The sequence below is a fragment of the Meleagris gallopavo genome, chromosome 14, assembly GCF_000146605.3.
Source record: "Meleagris gallopavo isolate NT-WF06-2002-E0010 breed Aviagen turkey brand Nicholas breeding stock chromosome 14, Turkey_5.1, whole genome shotgun sequence".
NCBI classification, from domain to species: Eukaryota; Metazoa; Chordata; class Aves; order Galliformes; family Phasianidae; genus Meleagris; species Meleagris gallopavo.
The window spans coordinates 6874106-6898800 of NC_015024.2; the positions used below are offsets into that span (position 1 = coordinate 6874106).

Here is a 24695-nt window from a genome sequence, read left to right on the forward strand (position 1 = left end):
CACCGCCCCCCGGACGGCTCGGCCGGTACGAGCTTCTCTACGAGCAGCAGGCGGAAGCCGACGCGTTTCGTGGGCCCGCTGGTAACAAAGGGGCGTTGCTGGAGGCGACAGTTAGCTGCTGGAGGCTGTTAGAAAAACTACGTGAAAAACTGAAAGCGGCACCTCGTAGAAGTTAGCTCCGTCTGGGTTCTGCCCGCTCCCATCGACCAAACAATTGTCGCAGATTAGAAGTCGCAGCCCATGCAGGAAAGCAGTGACTGCTGTGAAGAAAATAACTTGTGTTTTAGTGCTCAGTGTTACCGAGCAGCTTTTCTTCCTGTAATGAAAATGAAACCTCATTCTATTGGAAGTGTCCTGAGTGTTTGCACAGAATATGCATGTGTCTTGAGAATAGAAGGAAGTTGTTTCATGAGTGCTTATGAAGTGGGCATGTTATAGAACCCACAATCGGGCTTTAAGGAAGTGAGTCTTTTAAAATGAAAGGACTGTAAAAAAAAAAACCACCTTAAACTGCATTTTAGAAGTGTTTTTAGCACATCATTAATATTATAAAAACACAGCAAGGACCAGTAAAGGTTCCTTAAAACCTTTTAAGGAAGCACTGCTTTAAGTGATTTTTGAGTGATCTTCTGTGTCATGTGTAAGTATTACATATTTATCCTCATTTGACAAGGAAGGTGTTCACTGTGCTTTGAGTAGAACTTTTTGATTGTCTAAAAATTAAGAGCCCGCCTTCTGACAAGCCATATACAATTTATTTTGCAACTACAGTAAAATGTTCAGAAACTATACAAAGACTTAGACAGTAAACATGTATTTAATAACACTGCACTTCAGTTGCACTGGATCCTTGAAGGAGTTCCCAGTACAACTTCATTAATCTGCTTATATTGCAGAACAGTTCTCAGTTAGACATGCACATTCACAACATCCAAACTCATTTGGTCCACCACTGAACTCTCTTCCCTTTCTTCTTGCAAACATGCATGCTCCTTTGCCTGCCTCTTACAGCAGGCATTTACCTAGAAAGACAAAATAATTGCATCATGTTTAAAAACAACAAGGTCTTCCTTTGCAAGATATAAGTAACCATCTTAAAATAAAACTGATTTTAATTTAGCTAAATGAGACCTGCCAAAAGCTTGGAACTTCTCATCCTGAGCAGGTTACACACTGTCATTATCCTCCAAAAGCTCTCCCCACTGTCTCTGCTGGTTTCATGACTAGTTCAGAAAGAAAAAAACTAATCCAAATGGAAAAAAAAAATAAAAATGAAGAGGCATTTATTCCTTTTTTTCTGAGGAGACTGAAATATAAGTGTGCCAACCAAATGGTTGGTTTTGAGTATGAAGTTTTTGCCACAAGACTCACTGGTATTATCATCTGCATGCGCATTTTCCATTCAACTTTTGTTTCAATAATGAATAATAATTCATGAAAAGAGCAGCTTACTTAAGTCTTAAAGTAAATTAAACCATATAGACATTAAGTTAGATAAAAATCCCATCATCTTAACAAAACAGAATTCATATTTTGAATTACAATTATCAGGCAGTAACAAGAAATGTAATGTTAGGATAGGGCTTTTGAAAGGTTTTTCCTCCCTTTTTAAGCAATTCTGATTCGTGCTATATTACAATTTGAGATGTGCACAGCTATCGCACTGTCAGTGGAAAATGTATTTTAGTAGTAGTTTTTTTTTTTTAAACAACTTCTCCTTCTTTCCATTTTTAGGAATCCCCCTTAAACAAAAAGTATCATCTGTAATACAATAACAATTAGAAAAAAAACAAAGTTTCAGTTACTACTGATCTGGATGGGACTTAATATTAGCAACCAAAAAAGACTGAGTGCTAAGTCATTTTTTATCAGCTATGTTTAAATATCTGTTCTGTGCTTTGTATACTTATTTCTATGTAATGACAATTAGAAGCTCATCACTTCTGTGCCAAAACTTTATACTACACTACTTCACACACACTTTTTTTCCCCTGTTAATGAAAGTATCTATCCACTTCTATTCTTCCTGTCTTGGTAACTATTGTAAAAGTAGGTGCAGCAGAAATGCTAAATCATGGCTTTAAGCAGTGATTGAGCACCTGGTGGGAAGGCAGGGCCAACCCAGGTGAGCTCAGGTGTATGCAATGCAATTTAAGGCTGTATGCAACCTCATTTAAGGGTTGGCAGTGGAGGCAAGGGTATCTTGCTGGAGATCCCTACCTACCTGAGACCTTCCAAGTGTAAGTGGATTTTTTTTTTCTTTGATTCTATGTGTACAGCTGTTGTATATGAGCACACCCTCACTTGCTGCAGTCTAGGACTTTGCTACTCTGCAATTATTGCTATGTTTTCCATTGCTTTACAGTAGGATAATGCACTCAACTCTACCTTAAACTCTATTATCACTGTTATCTCTAGGAGTTAATAAAAAAAAAATTTTTAAAAAAAAACCTAAACTAGGATAGTGGAGATAAGGAATTACCTTCCTCATCCACCTCCAGCCATTGGTGGTGGACTGGGGCCTCCACCCCAGTGATTTATTCTGCCCATTCTACGGCGAGGATTTCCTGGAGGCCTATAAAAAAAAAAAAGCAAGAAAAGTAAAATCTATTTAATAGGCATTCAGTTAATTTAGAAATATAAAAACATAGTATCTAAACTATAGCAATTGGGTTGATAAAGCCTTTAGAAAGTTGTTTAGTTTGATGTGAAAATTTGTAGCTGCTTGTAAAAGCAAGTGATGCTTTTACACAACTTTGTAAAAAGGTAAGGCTGTCCATTACGAACAAAGAAATACAGTAGCTATAATGTCTATATCCACATAATAAAGTGTTTTGTCTAAAATAGATAAATCTAACACAAAGTGACTTTTTCATGCAAATCATATAAGCAAGGCTAACAAAACAAAAATTTTAAAGACAAACATCTATAATGCAGCCCTAAAAAATTGTATCAAATTGTACTGCTACTATAGCTATTCAAAACTATGTGTTGTTATCAACAAGTTTCATACAAAATGCTGCAGAAAAACACCAAACATCTTAGTCCTCTGACATGACCTGATTTGATGCAAATTGTGACTATGATCATGACCACATTATGACATTTTTCTGGGGCAGTGAAAAAAGATAAGCAGAACTATTGAGAATATGAAAAATACCCTCTTCCATCAGTTTGTCCTAAGTAGGAGGAAGATGTGTAGCCTCTTCTCCTCAAATCTGGTTGAATAATGCTCTGGAAGCTGAAAAACAAAACAGGAGTAGTTATATTCAATGGATGGCTAAACACAGCTTCTAGATTTTGGGACTTCAAGGTAAGAGGTGGGCTAAAAAAACCAGTAGTGTTAGGAATGAATAGTATCTTGTCAAGATTATTGTTGTTTAATCTTTGCAATTTTTCTCCTACACAGAATTATAAAATTGTAACACAGTTCCAATTAACAATACAGCTCAAAGAAACCAAATTGTCAAATATTTAAAACTGAACATTATTCTTGCACTAAATAAAGTGCAAGTAATATAACTGTAACTAAAATGATGAAGGACTGTTGAAGACATCAAAAGAACTCTGATTCTTCATTGTATGCTCCAGAAGCCATATGAGATTACTGCTATGTGAGTATTCTTATGCAGCAAGAAACCATTGTCGGTTGTAGAAATCCACCAAGTAATACTTCAGTTTGATCAGCTGTTAGAAACTTAACAAAAATACATGCAATTTTTCTTTTTGCACTACTGAAATGGAAGAACTGCCAGTTCTTTAGTATTGGCTTTCATATACTTTGTATTAAATATGTGCATCAAGTGCTTCATAATCAAGACTATGTAACCATATTAAAACATTGATAGATTTTTTTCCAGACCCTTGTCAGTGGTAGTCAGCAGTAGAACAATGGGCACAAACTTGAACGTAGGAAGTTCCATATTAATTCAAGGAAAAACTTCTTTACTGGGGGAGTGATGGAGCACTGCAACAGGTGAAGCTGTGGATTCTCCTCTGGAGATATTTGAAACCTGTGCAACCTGCTGTAGGGAGCCTGCTTTAGCAGAAGGGTTGGACTTAAGGAGCTCCAGAAGTCCTTCCAGCCCCTACAACTCTGTGTGAATAGTACCTACGGAATGCTAAGAATAAATCCAGTGTTTTTGTGGGACTGTGTTACCGATAGTACTTATCAGCATCAACATATGACAAGTTTAAATAAAGTTCATCAAAAGAATAGTTTGTTGGGTTTTTTTTTTACTTACAACATAACTACAAAGTCTGCTATCGACCAGAAGAAATCTGTTATGGATGACAAGCTCCAAGGAGCCCGGCTCCGGTTATCCAGAACTTGTCCTGTTACGTGGCAAGACAGGAAACATTCAGCACTGTTTATTGAATTACATCAGTACGCGACTTGAAACCGAATCCAGACACGATGGAGCACTACACCCACTACACCCCACGCCTAAAGGTTTACCTAAGGGAGTATGAGCACGCAGTGCTTGGAACAGTTGGAGTGGAGCGTCAGACGCTGCATCCGGGCACAAGCGCGCACAAGAACACACGCCGGGCACGGAGCAGCGTGTGGGGCTGGGGGGGCAGGGCGGGGACGACGCGTTGTAGAGCTGGAGGTGCGGGAAGGGGTCCGCTGCAGCTCCGGCCCGCACCCCTCGCCCCACCAAGAGAAGCTGCTGCTCAAGGCCGGACCACAAAGCCACCCCACAGCAGCCACTGCCTGCAACGCTACCGCCCCTTCCCGACAGCCGCCGCTCACCGTTAGATATGTACACCATCGCGGCGCCCTCCTACCGCTGCCCCGTCACCTGCCCCTGCCTACGGAGCGTGCGCGTCCCACCCGCGCATGCCCAGAACGGGCGGCTGTGGGCGCTGCGCAGCCGTAGTGCAGGCTCCGCGCTTCCAGCTGACGGGGCCGGAAGGGAACGGGGTGGGCGGTGCGGCGGCGCTGGGCGGGACGCGTGTGCCTGGTGCTGCTGCGCGCAGCCCGCCTTTGGGGCGGCCCTTCAGCTGCCTCGTGGCGGGCCGGAGCTCGGGGCGTTATTCCGTCACAGCGAGCTCTTCTGTTTAGTGATCGAAAGCAACTGTGGAAGAAAAGTATCTGTAGAAACGTGCATAAAATAAAAGATTTGTGGCTGAGACAAGACTTAGCTAATCCACCATTCAACAAATGGGGAAAAACGAAAGGGTTTAGAAAATAGTGGGTGCTTTGTGGTTAAATGCACAAATTTATAAATGCAAAAATAAATGCAAGTCGTATGTTGAAATTCTTCAGGGACAGCATCCAGTCCTTTTCTTAATTAGGTATGCTTGCAACATATATATTTTTTTCAAATAATAGCAAATTTTCAGCTTAGAAACTGCAGAACAAAGTAAGAAGGTGTGGAAGAGCAGCAGAAATTCAGTCACTTCAGCATCGTTTTTCTAGTCTGAGTGAATCCAGATAAATGGAAACATACAAAGCATGGAAGATGTATTGGTGTACTTTTAATTTACGGAAGGCATTGCAGATTTGGTACTATGTGTTAGGGGATATTGTTGTGTAAATACTAAGTGTGTGTGGAAAGGGAATGCGTTACTTAAAAAAGATACTGTCAAACGATCCTGAAATAACAGTGCTAAGGGAAGGTATGCGTCAAGTGCACACTCATTTGTTTATGTGCTAAAATGTGAAAATGACATCATCTTCCTTTTCAATGATTTTTTTTTTTTTCAACAGGCTTTGAAACAACTACCAAATTACCTATGCTTAGAGAGCTGTTGCACAAGCTGTAGATACGTTTGCCAAGAAGAACATGAACGCAGAGCTGATGGCAATGGAAACATAGAGGCAATAAGTTGTCATAAAGTAGGTATCGTAAATTTTACGATGTGCTGAAAACATACACAAAATGACTCTTACCTGTGTAAAAATCTGCTCTTGTCCTTATAGGTCTTTTCCAACCTTGTGTTTCTATGATTCTATGAAAAGCAGATGTAAAGTCCAAACTTTTCATGTAGTTTAGACAGAAACATGGTAGCAAACATGAATAAGATCAAGTAATGATTCCACACCAACTTACACTCTTTATGCGGTTGATACTGTCCTGCACAAACTCTTCTAACAACATTTTGAACAGCTCATTCCTACTTTTTAAGTATTGAATTTCAGAAGGAACATGTTAGTCCTGTGGAAGGGAACAATGTATCTTTTGTTTTTCAAATGACAACAAAACAAACACAACGAAAAAGCAAATGGTTATGTTTAAAAGGTTAAATTGTATGTGAGGTGGTCTTGGTTTATTTCATTAACTTTTCATTTCAATGTCATAATTTAGATAATTACAATACAAACGTTCTATGTGAAACGTATTTTTGATCAATACAATATATATCTATTAAAGAAATATATTTTTTGAACTCAGATTACTTGCCATTTTGTATTCCTAGTGTAGATAAATTTTGTCAGCACATCCAGGTAATTAAGAGTAGTAAAAATAAGTTACCACTTGTACGGGGCTGCTGAATCACAGCCTGAACCTCTGATTAATCACCTGAGGCGAGCAGTGAGTCAGCCGCGGGAGCACAGGTGGAGGCAATTCACCTGTGCTGCAGGAAGGGGTGGAGCCTGGCTGCACCTCTCGTAGACCCATTTAAGAGCTGACTGCCGGGAGGAAGGATCTCTTGTGGAGATCTGCTCCACTGGAGTCTATTTCACGAGCCTGGGATAGGGTGAGTGTCTTTCTTTTCTTACTTCAGTATGATAATTACATCAGCCAAGCTCCTGGGTATACTATACCATCTGTATATCCATTGATTATACATCGCTACATAAAATGATATGTGAAAATGTAAGCGTTTGTGACAGTTTTTAATTGTTCAAATATGCACTAATTTTTTATTTATGTACATCTTTGAGATTTGGACATGAAAGTGTGACTTTTAAAAGGTATGGTTAAAAATCAATTGTAGCATGGTGTTATTAAGCACACTACCTGTTGGTCTGTATTTGTGTCAAGAACAGGCTAGAAAACAGGAATGTGAGGAATTACTTGTGCCTTTAAGCTCTATGGTGCTGCTGATGAAGCATATGGAGACAAAAGCTCTGGTTGAAACTGTTTAATGGTGGCTGCCCTGCCCTAGCCACTTGCTCCCAGCAGCTACTCCCTCCCAGGGTGGGCTCTGGGGAAACAACTGTTACTGTGTCTCTGATACTCTTTGACCCTCCCTTGTGCTTTCAGTCTGGGTGCATGTTGCTGGGGAGTTTAGAGGACAGCAGCAGCAGTACACCTGCTCTTGAAACACAGCAGGAGGCATTTTTGAAGTTCTAAACAGAAATACGAAATGGCTGGATTCATTTGGGAAACGAAACCAGGCAGTTACTGTTCAGTTCTAAAAGTTAATGTACGAGCAATGTGGAAACTAGGGAGATGTAGTCATTTTTAGTGGTAAATAGCTGTACAGTGGTGGTTTTTTCTTTTGACCTGTAGAATTTCTTCTCATCACATAATTTAAAAGGAAATGTGTAGAGGAAATGCTGAGTCACGGCCTGAACCAATGATTGAGCACTTGGTGGGAAGGCAGGGCCAACCCACGGGAGCTCAGGTGTATGCAATGCAATGCACCTGAGTGACTGGAGGGGATGGAGCCAGGATCCACCCCTTCCCGACTTTATTTAAGGGTTGATAGTGGAGGCAAGGGTATTTTGCTGGAGATCCCTGTATGCATGAGGCCTTCTGAAGGTAAGTGGCTGTTTTCTTTTGTTTTTGTGTCTATGGCTGCTGTATTTGAGTATGTCCTCACTTGCTGTGCCCTAAGACTTTACTACTCTGCTTTCATTGCTGTGCTTTCAATTGTTTCAACATGCGAAATTGAAGTTTGAATTACTCTCAGATGAACTGATTGTTTTGTCATACTTGCCTTCTGCATACGCAGTTAATGCTTTATGTATTAAAGGAGGAAGGTCTTCCAAATGCAAAACTAAATTACAAATGTGGACTGTTCCTTGCATCTTTAAAGATGAAATTCAGGTGATATGCTACATTATTCCATTTTATTTAACAGCTTTCTTCAGAAATAGATATATGTATATGTTATGTGTGCATGTGTGAAAGAGCTAAAATTCTGCTCTCCTTAGAACAAAATAATGTTGATTTGAAGTCAAAATTTTAAACGTGTTATCTGTTTAGATAAGCTTCAGTTCTGAATAAATGATTAGAAAACTACTTTTTCTATTTTTTTTTTTTTGCTTTAGTCAAGTATATCCTTATTTGTACTGTAGGGCTTTAGTTAAAGGGGAAGGTAGCTCATGCAAATTTCATCTTGAAGATGTGTTTTGCAAAATCGGGAGCTCTGATCTAAGCACAAAACCAGGTCAAGAAAACAAACTCTTCATGCTAAGAACTGTTTTTCCCCCCACTTGGGTCAGAAGCTAGGTGTTCCAGTGAGAGTGTGTCTGAGATCTGCTTTCATTATCCTATTTGTTAGTGTCTGAGTAACAAACATGATGAGGCTTTGGTGTAAGATTACTATGGTTACTGGTCTGAAAGCAAATATATTCTGAAGTAATGTCAAAAGATTGCCTTTATGTTTATTTTGCTAATTAGATAACAGCATATCTGTATAGGAACACATAACTTTCTGTGATGTTACATACTTTTCATGGTAACAAAGCCTTGAGCTCTGGGTAACACGAAATCCTTGGTTTTGAAGTTATTTGGAATTCTAGGAAGAAGCTTCCATATTCTTTTTCCCAAAGGGAAAAGTCTGCTAGGTGTTGCCTGCAGGTGTAGTCTATAAGTGGCCAAACTGCAGGAGCAGTAGTGGAAAAAAAGGCATCCCATTCACTCGGGAACATTGAGTGGTGCTGATACTTCGAATAGCCGTTAGGTGGCAGCGTGTCAAATAACAAGAACTGCTTTCTTAAATCACAGCGCAAATTTTCTATCGAGTTGGTCGTAATATGTTTGGCTTCTGCCTTACATAAAAATTGCTAATCTGCTAGAAACTTGTCAAGTGTAAGTGTCAAATTCTTACTAGATTAAGAAATGGTGTTGATTATATAGATAAATTATTTTGGGAGTTTGCTAGAGGGTCATGTTTCCCAGCTTAAGTCAAGACCCTACAAACTTCTGTATATATTATAGTATTCTGTATATATTATAGATGACAAAGGTAAAGATACTGTGGAAACAGGTTCAAATTTCCTTCTGGATGCATAATTAATTTCTACTATATCTTTTGACATTGAAGACTTTTTGCTTAGTGCAGTATACTTGCATCATGTTTTTGAGTCATAAATTTCTGTGTGCTTGTTTTTTTATCTTGTTTTATGTCAGATGAGAGAGACCAAGAACTCTGATGTGTGCTTGCAAAATCCTATTTTTGTTACCACTTGTGGCTATTTCAAACAAATGAAAATGTGACAGCAGTAGGATGAATGTAGATAGTTAAAAAGCAAGGCAACACACAAACATTTACAGAAATATTTCAGCATCCAAAATGGTAATAAAATGCATATTAAAAAATAAATTGGAAGCGTAACATAGGTATGTTCAATATTTTTCTTTTGACCTACAGTAGGTAGGAAAAATAAACATCAGGTAGGTCTACCGTAAGTAAAACTTGTTTCCTCAAAGTTAGTTAGCAAATGAATGACAAAGCCTGTAACTTTTTTTCATCATTAATAGAAGTTCCCATGTGCTGTCATGGGAGTGTTTGTCTAACTTCTTTCTAAGGAGAAGTAATGTAAGATTCAGTTCTAATCAGCAGCACTAAGCATCAGTTCAAGTCAATCTTATGAATGAAGTCAAGTGCAGATGTGAAAATGTAAGCATTTTGAACCAAAATGCACCTGATTCTTATTAGTTGGGATTAACCTGCTTCTTCAATCAATTGATGTTGATACTGTCAGGATAGCCAGGCTATGTAATCTATTAGAAAATCTCTAAATGATGTTGGATGTCATTTGTAAAGAGTTTTAGTTGGGTGTGACTCATGAAGAAAATATTCCTGAGCATTTCCCATCTGCAACAAGGCTCTAGGCCAGCCTTTACCCAGCACTTTCCCAACTTGTAAAAAAGGGAAAGTGATCAGTATTTGAATCTCCGTACAGCTGCCAGAGTACACAAAGAACAAGGGTCCCAGCCTGAGATATTGCTCTTCTTCACCAAGCAGAAGATCCCTAGGTGTGTGGCAGCAAGATAAACAGGAGTCTGTTGGTAACCAAGTTCTATTGAGTGTTTCCTTATCTTGAAAATCCTTACTGATCCCTTCAAGCTGTTACAGTTTTTGAATCATTAAGAAGGAGAGAGAAAGGGTAAAGATATGATTCCTTTTTGCTTTTAGTTCCACCTGGAATATTTTGGCTCCCTGTTCTGCCTATTTTTCAGTTTCAAAAAGATTCATTCAGTCGTCTTCATCCTTAATGTTAGAAGATTTTCTTCTAGGCTGTTAGCCAGGTACATGAATCACTGCTGTGCTGATCAGAGAAATGAGAACTAAAATGGTATGAAGGAAGCTTCCAAATCATTGAATTTGTAGTAGATAACAGTGCATTATTAGACTAATAGGCTTTAGAAAGTACTTGTTTACAGATTACAGATTCTCCTCTTGAAATATATATATATGTGAGTAGTTTTGGCCATCTCTCACTGTCCTGCTGCAATGTGAGTGGCCCCATCTGACTTCACTTGTTTAATGCTGCAAGGCGTAATCTAAATTCTGGAACCAGTGAGCTATGTTTTGTCAGGTTGCTTTCTTTTGCCAATTATAGCTGTCCCAGAGAGACAGATACTTCAGTAATAGCTTCTTAACTTTCTTTCTGTTACTTTGAGTTAGTAGCTGTCTGTGCCTCGAAAGTGACACTGTTGCCTTCAATTTGCAGATGTATTTCTTTGCTTGACAGCACTATGTTGATTTGACTTGCTTTCTTTTTCTTTGCTTAAAGGCTTATTTCCTATAGCTGTTTTTAAGATGACACCTGACTACAACATTACACTTAATAAAATGAGATTTTAGTAGCATATGCAATCTATGCTTTTGCATGCAAATTGTATCATTTGATACTAAACTACCTAATTTGTATAGCTAGTAGTACATTCCTGCTATGCTAATGAAAATCACATATACTCTGGGGGCACAACCATAAATGTCTATTCATAGACTTTTTTTAACCAATAATGCAAAATCTGAAGACCTCTTTCATTGGGTAAATTGCTTGTGTTGTTCTGTATCTTTCCTGAACATTAGCTTGAGCAGAGTCTGGTACACTTGCAAATCCTACATTAATAACATATCTAGCATTTGGGTACCCACAAGGTAGTATTTCTGCAGAGAACGATCATTCACAGAGATCTGTTCTTTAAAACTGATCTACAAGAAAAACTGGAAGGCAGAATTTTGCTCTCCAAAACCATTGTTTGAGTCTCTTTGTGCTGAGTATATCTGCCTTTTTCTATCCACGATTCCCTTTTGATGATCTTGAGGCAGCTTTTACAGGCAGAAGTGGTGATAGTGTACAGATTATCAGTACTTAAAGATCCAGATTCCTGATTACAGCATCCTTCCCTCTCTTTCCATTAATTTTCTAATTAAGTTGGTATTGCACTCTTCATTTTTGTGATTGTTGAAATGCTTATGGTCAGTTCAAGCTATGTATGAAACGAAGTTAGAATATTTAACTATGCTGTATATTACATTTTAAGGATGAAACTGAATAAACTTGATGCTTCTGGCAAAAACCCATTTCCTTAATAAGAATAATCAATTACATTTTCCTCTCTGCCACATGGGCAGACATGCAGAGCATATCTTTCCACCTGAGTTTCTCTCATCATTTGAAAAACCAAAATTAAAAGGGACAGAAGAGGGATTGCAGTCCTCTCTATTTCATCATGCAAACTTTCCCTCTGTGCAGCTGGTTCTCTGGTAATATAATAGCTTCAGAATAGACTTGATAGATATTAAATGTGAGGGGGAAAAACTTTAATTTTGTACTGTGGTTCTTGTAGAGACTTTGTATTGTTGGAACTGATAGTCATCTCAGCACTTCAGTATAAAACAAGATAAAATGAATTTCTTTATGTCTTTCTGGAAATTGTGGGTTTTTTTCTTGCCCTTCCTTAAACTTCTGTCAATTGACTGTACAGTGTGGGTATTCTTTGCAAGGCATTATCTGTAATAATGAATGCCCTCCAAATTATTCATTCCTCTGATAGCTTATGGCACCTGCATGTAGCAACTGGCAAGAATGAAATAGTTGGGGTAAGAAATAAAACAGAAACAAGGCAGAATGAAAGGGCTTTATGCATAAGTGTTAATGTCTATGGTACAGCTACTTATATCCTCTACTGCTGTGAATGGCACTGAAGTCTCACTTCATGCTAAGTTATTCCTCTGAAGTCTGTGGGCACTTCCTTTGAAGTAAATGTCTGTATGGCTCTTTAAGCCTCCATGAGTAACTGGAATGATTTCTGTGAGACAGTGTTGTGACTTTTACTGGCTTGTACAAGGAAAAGATAGATCTCTCTTGGCTGAAGAAGTTATTACACATGTTACACGCAGTTTTCTCTATATTATGAAGTCAGTGTAATTGTTCTAATTCAGAGTTCTTCAGGTAGGGTCTTTACAGAGCTCTTAAGCTTTGATCATTCTCTCATCAGAATGTGTTTTTCCAAAATCATGAGGGACTTTGAACTCCTGAGCCTGCTGTGACTCTGAAATTCTATAGATTGGTGCCAGTGCTTTTGCAGCACCTTTCCTACTCTTTGCATATTGATGTATTGTGCTCATCTCACTTACAACAAAATGCTGCACTAGTTGTAAAATGTTGTTATAAATCAGCTTTATGTTTTCAAATGTCGTTGCAAGGTGGTGGAATGACTTAGCAGAAAATAGTGCACTTGCTGACAGCAGATTCTTTCCTTTAAGAGAGAATGCTTGCAAAAACATAATATGATAGTGTAAGCAGAAAAAAATCTGGAAGATGTGTGGCCTACTTCAAGTCTGTGACCTTGGATACAATCAAAAGGCTTCTCAAGCAATCTATGGGTAGTCCTATATACAATCTTAACTGCCTTTATGGAGAAAGAGGTAAAATAAAGCAGAATCTGGAACTTGACATGAAAGATAACTATTGTTTTTTCTTCTTGGGTTTAGTTTTAGTTTTTAGTGCCCCTTGAGGTCTAAACAAATACAAATTTCCTTTTTGAAATGTACTGGCTCCATCTAATGCAGCGAACATGCTAAAGAAATCAGCAAATAAGGTTTTTCTTTTCCAAGCAAACCTTTATCTAATTAAAAAGGCTAAAGTTTCCACTTTATTCTCCAAAACTACCTGTTTAATTATCTTATGTATGTCGTTATTAGTATATGTCTGTCTTATTTTCATTTGAATCTGTTCATTTTATCAGGAGAAATTTTATTCTAATCCTTACCTCTCTTCATTCTGTGAAGGATCGTGCTTTGTATACCTAAAGGCTGTGGTAACAGGTTATGTGAAGTCTCTTTCAGACTTTCCTGGCACATCTCCTGATTGAGAAATCTTTATTATTATTAACTAAATGAGTTCTGAGTGCTGTCAGACATGATCTGTTTTTATTTTACAGTATTCTGGTATAGTTCAGAACTACCAAGTCTTTTCCATGGTTGCATGGAGGGCAGCACTATTTATCATCTTTTTTTTCTCATTGATCTCATTCTTTTGTTTCTGGGTCTCTGAAGGAATTGTGGGAACTGCCACGTGTTGTTTGAAGTCTCAGGAGAGCTAGGTAGTCTTGGGGAAGGAGAAGATATGGGACTATGAATTTATTTATATACTTAGTCTGAGACTACTAGAAAACATCCGGCTCTTCAGCTGGCTGTGAGCAGTGTGAGGCTGCAGTGTTAATCATTAATAAGCTGCTCTGGAACCACAGTATAATTGCACAAAATCATCTTGAAACTACACACTAAAAAGAATGTGTGAAACTCCCAGACTGCTTTGACTGCGACAGAGCTGAGGTGTGCATGGGGTTACTTCCTCAGGAACGGCTGCTGGTGCCTTCTGTCAAACCTCAAAAGTGTCATCCTGAAAGAACTAGAAGTACATATTTTTAAGCAGAGTGCCAGCTATCCTAGAGCAGTAGCACTGGATGACATTTTCCTCTCCTTGGAAATATCCTTGGCCAGTACTGCTGTGATTAGGAAAGAGGCAGATTGCTTTTTAAGGATACTTTACTGAGTATTTAAAAACAGAATAGAAAAAGAGGACTATTCAGTTTAATAATTCACAGTTAGCTGATGTAGCAGGGCAAACTAAGTGCTCTTGAAGTTCTGGTTACCTGAAGATCATGAAAGTCACTGCACCTGTAAGATAACAGACAAGATGCTGTGTCGGGACATTCAGGGACAGTGTATTCACTGTTCTTCAGTTGTCCAATGTAGCAATTAACATGATTAAGCTAGTGTCAAATCTATTTTAAATACTATTACACTGGATCATTAACTTTAACACTGTCATCATGTTCTCCCTACTGCATTTACCTTATTTAGGTAAGATACTGATGCTTACCATTCACTTGAATCACAGAGTATATTAATGCTTCTTTAATTCTCAAGATATTACTCAGCTGTTTCTTGTACTAGGAACTGAGCCAGTAAGGGGGGGAAAAATCAATCCTATATCCCTTAGTCACTTATAACTCCTACTGAAATGGTAGCAAGAGTCTCTAGGTCCATAATTTGTGAACCTGTTGGTGGTTAGCCAGGGGTGGGTGGGTGTGTGTGTTTGCAGGGGAAAGTTGATGTTTGTTTACTTTCCTGATGGATGTTCCTTTAGGTGACTTTTCAGTCTGTCTGAAATAAAAGAGAAAGCTGCCTATACATTCTGTAAAGGATATTTCAAGATAATTCAGAAAAAGTCATCAAATAATTCTCAAAATTTCTTATTCAAAAGATTACTCAAGGCTGGCTATTTAGTGGGAACAATTGAGAATGGCTGGAAAAGGATATAAGGGGTATCTGAAGGTGCTCAGTGAGTCAACAGTAAGAAGATTTATAAATATGTGAAACTTTTTTAAAGAAATAACTTAAATTGTGGCAAAAACCATAGAGAAAATTAGTCCATTGTTGGAAAATAGATTTTGTTTAGAGATCTTCAGGGATCCCTGTAAGTGGATTTCGTTCTACAGGACTCGGGGAATGATTCTGAGGTCTTTTACACAGTAATGAACCTTCAGAAGCAGTTATTCAAGTAGCACTTGGTGTAGTGGTTTCTAATCTTATTTCAAGTATATTTGATAAAGGAAGTGGACTTATATGTACAAAAACATCCTTATGCTAGGGACTTACTGTAAGGAAAGAAATGCATCTCTTCATTAACATAAGCATCAGTCAAGCACCACTCTCTTCTTTCATATGTGAGAACAAGAGTAAGAAATGTCTGAATTGAAATCTTAGTTTCAAATATGCATCTATTTGCTCTTAGGAGAATAAGTACTTGGACTTCTTTTGAAGTTAAGGCGGGGAGAATATGTATTGTATGTTTGAAGTAATTCCTAAAAAATTCCACAAACATGGAATACACATCCCTGTTACTTTATTAAAATCTCCCAACTGAGATCAGATACAGAAATCTCAAGGGTTTAAGTCCACCCACCATGACACGTGTAAAAGTCTTTTAGGAACTAGAGTGGAAATTAGTCTGTAAACCCATTTCTGCTAAGGTTAGAATATATTCATTACTCTAAGGTGGGAGTTCTTAACTTAATGATGCGAAAGCACAAGCTCCAAAAACTTGTACTCCTCTCATCTGAAAGAAATAGGGAAATAAACAACAGAGTCAGAGGAATGGGCCAAAAGGTTACCGTGGAGATCATGAGGTTCCCTTGCAATGTGAAGAGGATGAGAGCAGGGGAATTCAACAGGAATATGGGAAAGGACACACAAAGCTTTTACCATATGGGAGCACAGACAGTTTGCAGCTAGCAGATTGTGCATAGGGACCTTGTGGGGAGGGGAGCTGTAGGAAGTATGTAAGTAAGCCACAGTTTGTGTAGTTTGCTCTGCAGTGGAACAACAAAATAGTACCTGAGTTATTAGGCCTGGAATGATTTTCAGGGGTAATAATAGAGAGCACTTCTGGCTGTCAATTTTGGTCTGCTGGCTTTCTATTAAAACCTTGTATGTATCTTCATAGAAATCAGAATAGACTGATCGTTCATAGCAAATAGCAAAAAGAGTGCTCAAGCAGAACTAGAGTGGACTGGTGAATGCTCTATTAAGTCCTTTCCCAGTTCATGTTCTGTGTGTAGAAAATCATGTAGATGTCTAATTATGCTGAATTCCAACCCCTGTGGGGTCAGAATGAATTGAATACAAAATTCTTGCTGTCTCCCGGTGTGGAGCAGTAGATTGTATTAACTTCTTTCATAGCTGCTTCATTCCCTAACATATATTTTGGAAAAATTATAGTAGTTTTAGATAGAGATCAGCTTCTTTTTCCACTTTCTACTCTGATGCACAGCATAAACTACATTACCTTAATAAACTCTCTGCTCTAAACCTGATTTTTTTTTTTTTGCTCTTGGAAGCCTTTGATAGCGTATGTCTGTAGTAGTTTATATCTAGAAATAAACCAAAGAGCGAACTTTCACAGTTCAGCAGAATGATCTGACTTGATGCATACTGAAGAAGAATGAGTTTTTCTCATACGCTACCCAGATGGGTTCCACAGATTCCATATTGTAAACTCTCATCTATACTTCTGGCAATAGTCCTTTTCTGATGTGCAGCTTAGCTTCGGTTTTAAATTTGGGATGACCTTTACTTTTTAAATGTGTTTTTTTTAAAGTGTACTGTCCATCAGCTCTTTGATTAATCACATAGCCATATAGTTCTCAAAATTCCTTCCCAACATATTTTCTTTGTGTTCTACGGTTTTGGAGAGTGGAAAGGAGGAAAATTTCTTACACCTTGGACACTTAAAATTTTTTACAGAATTGGAATCAAGAGTATACAGTGTTTAAAAATGCTTCTCTTTTAATGAACTAATAGTCCATTTCCTTGTCACAGAATTGGACCTGTTCTGGGCAAAATACATCAGAAAATAGATTTTTGGTATATTTATTCTTCTATCTTTGCATCTATCTCCAATACTAACCAAATCTCCCAAATTCCACATTCTGTGGAATATTTGCCACATAGCAAGTATTCTTTGGATATCCCCTTTTCCATGTAGTTAAATGGAGAAAAATGTACTTTTCATCTGAAAATCTAGGTGGTCATCACTCCCGCAGTACTTAATGAGAACTACAGCTACTTTCACAGTTCAGTTCAAAGTTTAGTAGTCTGGGCAGTGACCACTGGTCATTAGGCTATACACTGATAGGCTCCAGTTATTTAGTTTATTCAGATAATTGGTATTCAAATCTTTCTGAAGCTTTATGATGCCTTTAAAGGAAACAAAGGCTTTCCCATGCAGCATCAATGGAAAGAGTTAGAAATGACTCAGCTCCTTAGAAGTCCTGCTTTTCCTGTGAAAACTGAATTCTGACTTTCAATTTTTTTGATGTACCTGTTGTGACTGATAGAGAGAGAAGTAGGGAGATGCTTATCAACACAAGGGATCCTGTGAAATCTTCCACTGATGCAAGAGGAAAAAAGACTTCTGTGAAAGTACTGTGAGCTTCCCTTTTGGGTAAAAGTAGAGGAATGATTTTTAAAGCACACCTCTCCAAGACAAAGTGGTATCAACCTGCTTTTACTCAAAAATCTGTGATGTGTTATACAAATTCAGGGAGGTAAGAAGTATGATGCAGACAGCAGTTATCCCAAGGCCTTTAGATAGCAGTTTCTTCAGCTTAAGTGAACAACTACCCGAATTTTGAGTATTATACATTTTCATAAATGAGCTCATTAGTTTCTCAAGAAAAATAGAGCTCTCTGAGGATAAGAAACTTTAGCTCTTTGAGCAGAGGGAAAATGACTCCTAACATCCAAATTTCAAATATTTCAGATGGAAGTCATGCAAACTGGGAGGGGGGAAAATAAATCTGAAGGTTGAAAGAGATTGTTTTTAAGGAGATAACTACCCATATATAATAAATTGAGATTCTTAAACCAAGCTTTTTAAAACTGTCTATTCTTAACACTGTTGTATTATTTATAATACAGAATCTAAGTGTTTGTTGTCAGCTTAGACAATTTGAAGAGCAGTTAATTTTATATGGAGGCAGTCACTGTCATTCAGTAACAACAAAGTCAGTGTGCTATGGCAAGGATTTCATGGGCATCTATTGGCTGATGCTAATTCACTACTGGGGCACTGGACAAATATGAAGAACCTATAATCCAATTATAAACATGACACTAAAGGAAAACCTGAGTTTTACAAATTATGCAACAGTGCTTTGGTTCTTGCTCCAATACATTGCTTTTATTATCTTCTTGAACTTCGAGCAGCTGCATTTAAGTTAAGGTGTAAGTAGCTTATAAGCAGAATAAAACAGTCATAATGTTTCAGATTAGTAAACAATAACTGTAACTTAAAAATGAACAAAATATGAAATCTTACATAAGAGTACTATTTGCATTCATTGTTCTGTCATCATGAAGACCATGTCTTAGGGAATTTGCTTGCTTTGCAGCTATAGCTAGCACTTTATAATCTAAGGCAAAATGCAGTTTAAATATACTGGTATGTCTGGAGATTAATAGTTGTCATGCAAGACCTAGATTGAATAAATGGCATGAAAGTACAGTATAAATATCAATATATATGTATAGGTAACTAACATAATTATCAGTAACTGACATGTGAAATTATGGTGACACTAGGCACTGAAAATAACCACCTTTTTTGCTTCTCTTAGTGCTTATTCTTATGTGGAAACCATGGGTTCTTTTCCAGGATGCTTCTGTATATGCTGTTACTTTCTGTGAAACACTCAGAAAATTCTGAGAAATAGATATTTCTCAAGCTTTCACTGATAATCCATATTTGACCTTTACAGCAAGGAAGGAAAACTTATTATAAATCAGTTTCAGGTAGGAAAAATAAAATAAAGCCAATGCTATGTCTGTAATGGGTTTCCAGCAAATTAGCAGGAGTGGTCTAGCATGAAAAAAATCAAATATACCTTGTGATAGTTGGTTGATTTTTACAGTTAATAAATTGATTTTTTTTTTAATTTTTCATTCATAGTGAAGACTTATCCCATGGCATGGCTTGCCCTGCATAGATTTCAGTTGCGTATTATTACATATAATGGATTTTTATGTGCTTTTTGGGACTTCAGAATTTTGTGGAGCAACGGTATTTCATTGTTACATTTTCTCTTGCAGTATTACAGACTTCATTGCAAAAGCACATCAAAGTCATCACAAGACCCAAACAAAAACTAGCCCCAACTGCTAAAATAGAAAGTATAAATTCATGTCAAATAATTATCTGCAAGTGTATGAATACAAAAGACCCTGCTACTTGTGGGCTATATTTTAAAAATTTCCATTACAGAGCAAATGATAGAGTAATCAATGAGGCAGGTCAAAACTGTCAGCCCTTAGTATTGTTTGAGAAGGTTTGTTGTAATGATACTCTTTCATGAAATCATTTTAGATGTAACATGAGTCACTTACAGTATGTTAGATATACATTTCAAACATGAATAACTTATTTTCACTGAAAAATGACTCTTTATACTATTCTCCTCTGCTAAAACAGATATAAAAGCCACAATTTTTTGTATATTTCAATCTGTAGTTAATGAATGTGCATTCACTGATTTGGTAGGTACAGTTTCGTACTCTCAAGGATAGTGATGCAGTTATTTATTAAATGTGCAAGTCATCCATGGCATTACTTATCTAACTGTATCCTGTGACTTTTGTACAACAGGTTCACACTGCAGGAATCATCTCCAAATTACTGATCAATAATTTGTGTGTAGTACATGCTATAATCTGGTAGAGCGTGCAGTTGAAGAACTAACTGCAGTTAGTGTCATTCCTTTTGGTGGAAGAGCTGATAATGGTGTTATTATCACTTGTTTCAATTATTGGGACAAACTGATAGTTTGATTTCCTGCAGTTTCTCAAGGAGATGCAGTGAACAGCTGGATAAAGATCTTTTGATAACTGAACTTCTCTTGTGTAAGCTCTAGAGCTCCCAGCTTTAATTTACTTAAATATGCTAAATGTTCAATTCAAAAAGGTGTCCAAAGAAACAATTCCTTTCCTTGCATTAATTCCAAAACCTTTACTGCTTTACTACTGCTAGTGTATCTTACTTGTGAGTCTGTTTTTCAACTTTGAAGTGTACAGAGCAAAGTAAATCACTGCTAAATACAATGCAGAGAAGTAACGTGTGATCCAAAAGTAATGCCTTCTATGTTATTAGATTGGCCTCCAACGTCAGCGGTGGATGTTGGTGGTATGGCAGTAGAGACTGAATTTTCCCATCAATATCTCATTACATTTTGATGTTGCATAACAGATAGCAGTAGAGGGACAGTCTGACAAAATGACATCAGATGTGGAAGTGTGTATGAATCAAATGAATGGAATTCAATTCCTCTTCGTGGAGAAAAAAATGCTACCTATTGATATTCATTGATGCTTGCTGAATGTTTATGGAGATCAAACCTTCTTACTATAAGGGCAATAATGGACAAGTCTGTCTCTAATTGAACATCTGTTAACACTCCTTGAGTGTTTTATATAGGACATCCTTTCATGTATCTTTGCAGTACTTCTAATGTTTTTGTTTTTTTCTTTAGCCATAAAGTTCTGTGAAGGACCATCACTTTCATGACAGTCAGTCAGTGTACACTTGTTTCCAAGCTTTGTCTTCTTTCTGTACATAATCACCAGTGTCTAGCAGGGCAAACAAATCAGGTGTAACAGAATCTCTTTCTGAGTACTTGCTGGTTTTGCTTCGTTGTTAGCAAACTTTCAATCAGGATATTCAGTATGTGAATTAATGGAGTAGCAAGTGAAGGTATACAGATATACAGTTCAGTATATTCTTTGACCTGAATGCCATACTGTAAAGGACACTGTTCTAACTATTACTATAGATAACTCTATAAAAATATTGGCTTGAAGCTTGACAGTGTTGGGGGGGAAAATGAGAAAGTTAGGGAAGTAACTATGGAAGTTATAACGCCTCTGTATGAAAATACATGTGTCTTGAACAATGTGCAGTTCAAGTTGTCCTACATCCAAAATGATGTAGCATAATGAGAATGCATAATGAAATGCAGAAGTTGGTTTCAGTGATGTTTACAGGTATGGAAGTGGTTTTGTATAAGGAACAGCTATAGGACTCTTCAGCTTTGATAAGACAATTGAAGAGAGATGAGAGAGTTCAGTAGCGTGGAGAAGTCAACAAGGAACGAAGCTGTTCCTGTACTCCAAGAATTGCAAGCGTATAATGAAGTAGCAAGTGACAGGTTATAAAGTGTGTGACTTTTACCAAACTATGAGGCTGTGCAGTCCTTTTCCCGTTGTATTGTAGGTTTTTATGTGAATGAAAAAAATAAGCTGTAAATTGTGGTGATTTTTCTGGGTGAGAAAGCATAAAGATATCACTTCTGGATCAAGATGTCTGAGCTGCAAACTAGTGGAGTCTGAGAGAGTATACTTTGGAAGGATCATTCCAAGTTATTATTTAGACCCACTCTTGGTATCTTTTGGAGGCAGGGTATTGAATTGGCTGCCTAGCTCAATGCAGAGATTTTTGTGCTATGGCCTGACATTACTTAAAGGATTTCCACTAGAAAATTTGAAATTGTTTGCATACAACCCAAACTCTCTTGGGTGCTTCAGTACTTAGCAGACAGATGATAGCCACTGAAGAGAGGGTATATCTGTTTATATCTTCTTTATTCCAAGTGTCTTTGTTACTGTCCTTTGTTGTTGAACAAACTGAAGTTTTTTAATATAGTCAGTGCTAACTCAGTTGCTAACCTAGTATGGAATGAGAAGTAAAATGAATTATTTCATTTATCAGGTGGAAAAATCCAAATAACTGTATTACAGATGAAATTCAACTGTATCATGCAGTCTCCTTCCCTGTAGGTGCTTGGACTTGTGACAACATATTGCCTGGTTTCATCAGTGTAACATCCAAAAAACTGTCAAGTTTGCATTATCACTATCTCTTTGGTACATGTGGTAGATTTTCAGTAGATGATTCATGAGAATGTGTTGTTGGAAAGGACTGCTCTGAAATGTGTGTGGCAGATGTCAAAAGAACATTATATATTTTAAGCTGCTTCCAGTTGGGCATCTTTGAAGTGTAAATATCCTATAGCAACGAGGAATAAAGTCCTGTGCTCATCAAATTACTTTACAAATGGCTTTCTGGAGTCAGGTTGAGTTATGATACTGACTATAATCAGACCTTTTTCTGATAAGGGACAATCTTAGAATAACGACTGAAGCCATCCTTCTGAATGTGACTCTGAATTGCATTGCTGCACTTCTATGCTACTTTGCAGCCTCTGCGTAAAGGCTATGTCTTCACTGCCTTTAGTCATCACTTATTAAATGTGACAGTGTTTGGCTTGCAAAAACGTTTGTGTAAGATGCCAGTGTTTCATAAGCACTTTATAGATGACAGAAATAATATCAGATATAGGAGGCATAAAGTAGAGATCCTATTGTATCAGCTGAATATACATGTGTATATATGTGTATGTACATATATCTGTGTGAGCGTAACAGCTTGGAAAAGTTTATCATATGGAAATGTTTCACTAATAGCAAGATTTAGTTAAACCTTCCAAAATATTTGTTCCTTAATGTCTTGTAGACTGAAGTATCACTGCGATGGAAGCTGATCATAACAAACCAACAGTGGAATCTCAGCAAATATTTTAGAGGTTCCAGATGAGCTTCTAAGAGACCAAGGAGGAAAACTGTATAGGCAAGGGCAAAGGGATATGCATGCAAAATCTAGTGTGAGACCTTTTCTCTAGGGAGCGTTCTTAAGAGCCATGAAATGGGGAAGCAGAAGTGAATGAGTTAGACCAGAGAGAAAGTTGTGAATGGCTGGAAACCATTATGTGTTGTCAAGAATTTTGCCAGGTACCTGAAAAGAGTGACAATAGAAGGGAAAGAGTTATGGAAACTCTGCCAAGACTGTGTGAATTAGTAGGTTACTTCGCATACTGAACTTGTTCATCTTGATTTTATTGGAAGGTATTCTTGCCAGATAACAGAGCTGAAATTTCTTTATTCTTAATAATGTTTAGCAAAGGATATGTTAATGGCACTGAAATGAAACCTTTTTGCTTTTCTGAGTCCAGTAAGATTGGTTTTTCACTGCAAAATAGCAAGGGAATTTAGTGGAGCAGGAGGACTGCACTCAAAACCACTGTGATACTGAAGAGCAAATGTGAATAATGCAACATTAAAGTAGAAATACACAAAATATCCAGATATTAGAAAAAATGTCTAAAACACTCTAATTTTAAGAAAAGTATTTCTCCTGATCGTAATTCCATGCCAATATTTAGATAGACTTGCTCCTTCCTTCTGCTTCAGATTTGTTTTAGGATGACCAGCAATATTAAATCTCCATGGATTGTCTTTGAAGGAACTTTTCATAGTATAAAAATCTTTTAAATGTTCAGATATAGATTATCTGCTAATCTAAAAACATTCAATTCAAATATGACAAGAAATTATTAGAATAAGCAGCTCAGCCTTTTTGTTTCGGACATCTTTCTAGACTTCAGTAAGGAAAAATAGGTTTCTACAATCCATGAATTCTATCCAAGTTTGTGCAGCGTGTACTCACAAGAATACAGTAAGTGCTGCAATCAAGGCTAGTTCTAGCAGTGGCATAGCTGTTGAGCTGACTAAATATCTGCTTACCATGGATTCAGCTTACATCTGTTGGAGGCAGTTGCTAAACTTTAATTCAAATCTCTTGCTCTTGGATTTAACCAGAAAAATAAATAACACTTCAAAAAATGCAAGGAGTTCTCTTCAGCTGATATGTACAATGTGTCAGCTTAGACACGTTTTGTAGTTAGGTTATATACGTTGTTATAATGGGTATGAATGGAAACACTGCTCCTTAAATAAAGAAACAAAATATACTGCTTATTTTAGTTTAATTAAGATGGAAGACTTTACATCTGGATCTTTGACATGGAAGGTCTGTTGTGGCTACCATAGCAGGAACTCTCTCCTTTTATTAGCCAGGAATTCATTAATAAGTGAATTCCTTTTTTGTAAGGAGTCAAGTTTTGTAAGAATTCTAGTAATCATTGTTTCAGATTCCTCTCATTCATCAAAATGGTTCTAGATGTTGGGCAAAATCAAGACTGATAAATTATAATTCAATAAAGAATTCAGTGGTAAGATGACTGAGTAAAGGCAGCAATTTTAAAATATTTTCACTCCCAGTCTTGCACAGGGTCTTAAATATGTGAATGTGTTCTCAATAGTACCACCTTCAGTGATGGTCTCAGTACTGTTTTCTTCAGCAACAGGCTATCTTTTAATTTCATCCAAGATTATCTAGTCTTTGCACATAATTAAGACAAGTCTACTGGTTTGAAGTATACATAGGGATGTCGTAAAGGTGGCTTTGTTTTCTAACCTTTGTCATCTTAGTACAATTATACAGGATATAAAAAAATATGCTAGGAATGTAATCATATTGAAACAGAATAAAAATTATTTTTTACTAGAGAACTGAATTTGTATAACGGTCAGTGCTTTAT

The 24695-nt window shown here is 37.2% G+C and overlaps 1 protein-coding gene across 1 annotated transcript; it reads right to left on the minus strand.

Moving 5' to 3' along the window:
* Positions 1-736: 736 nt before the first annotated feature.
* Positions 737-4789, minus strand: SELENOK (selenoprotein K). The gene is given in 5 exon segments (NM_001308659.1): positions 737-1022; positions 2483-2575; positions 3161-3241; positions 4245-4335; positions 4757-4789. Coding segments are annotated over 5 exon segments (288 nt in total). The 5' UTR covers positions 4776-4789; the 3' UTR covers positions 737-1018.
* Between the last annotated feature and the right edge of the window lie 19906 nt (positions 4790-24695).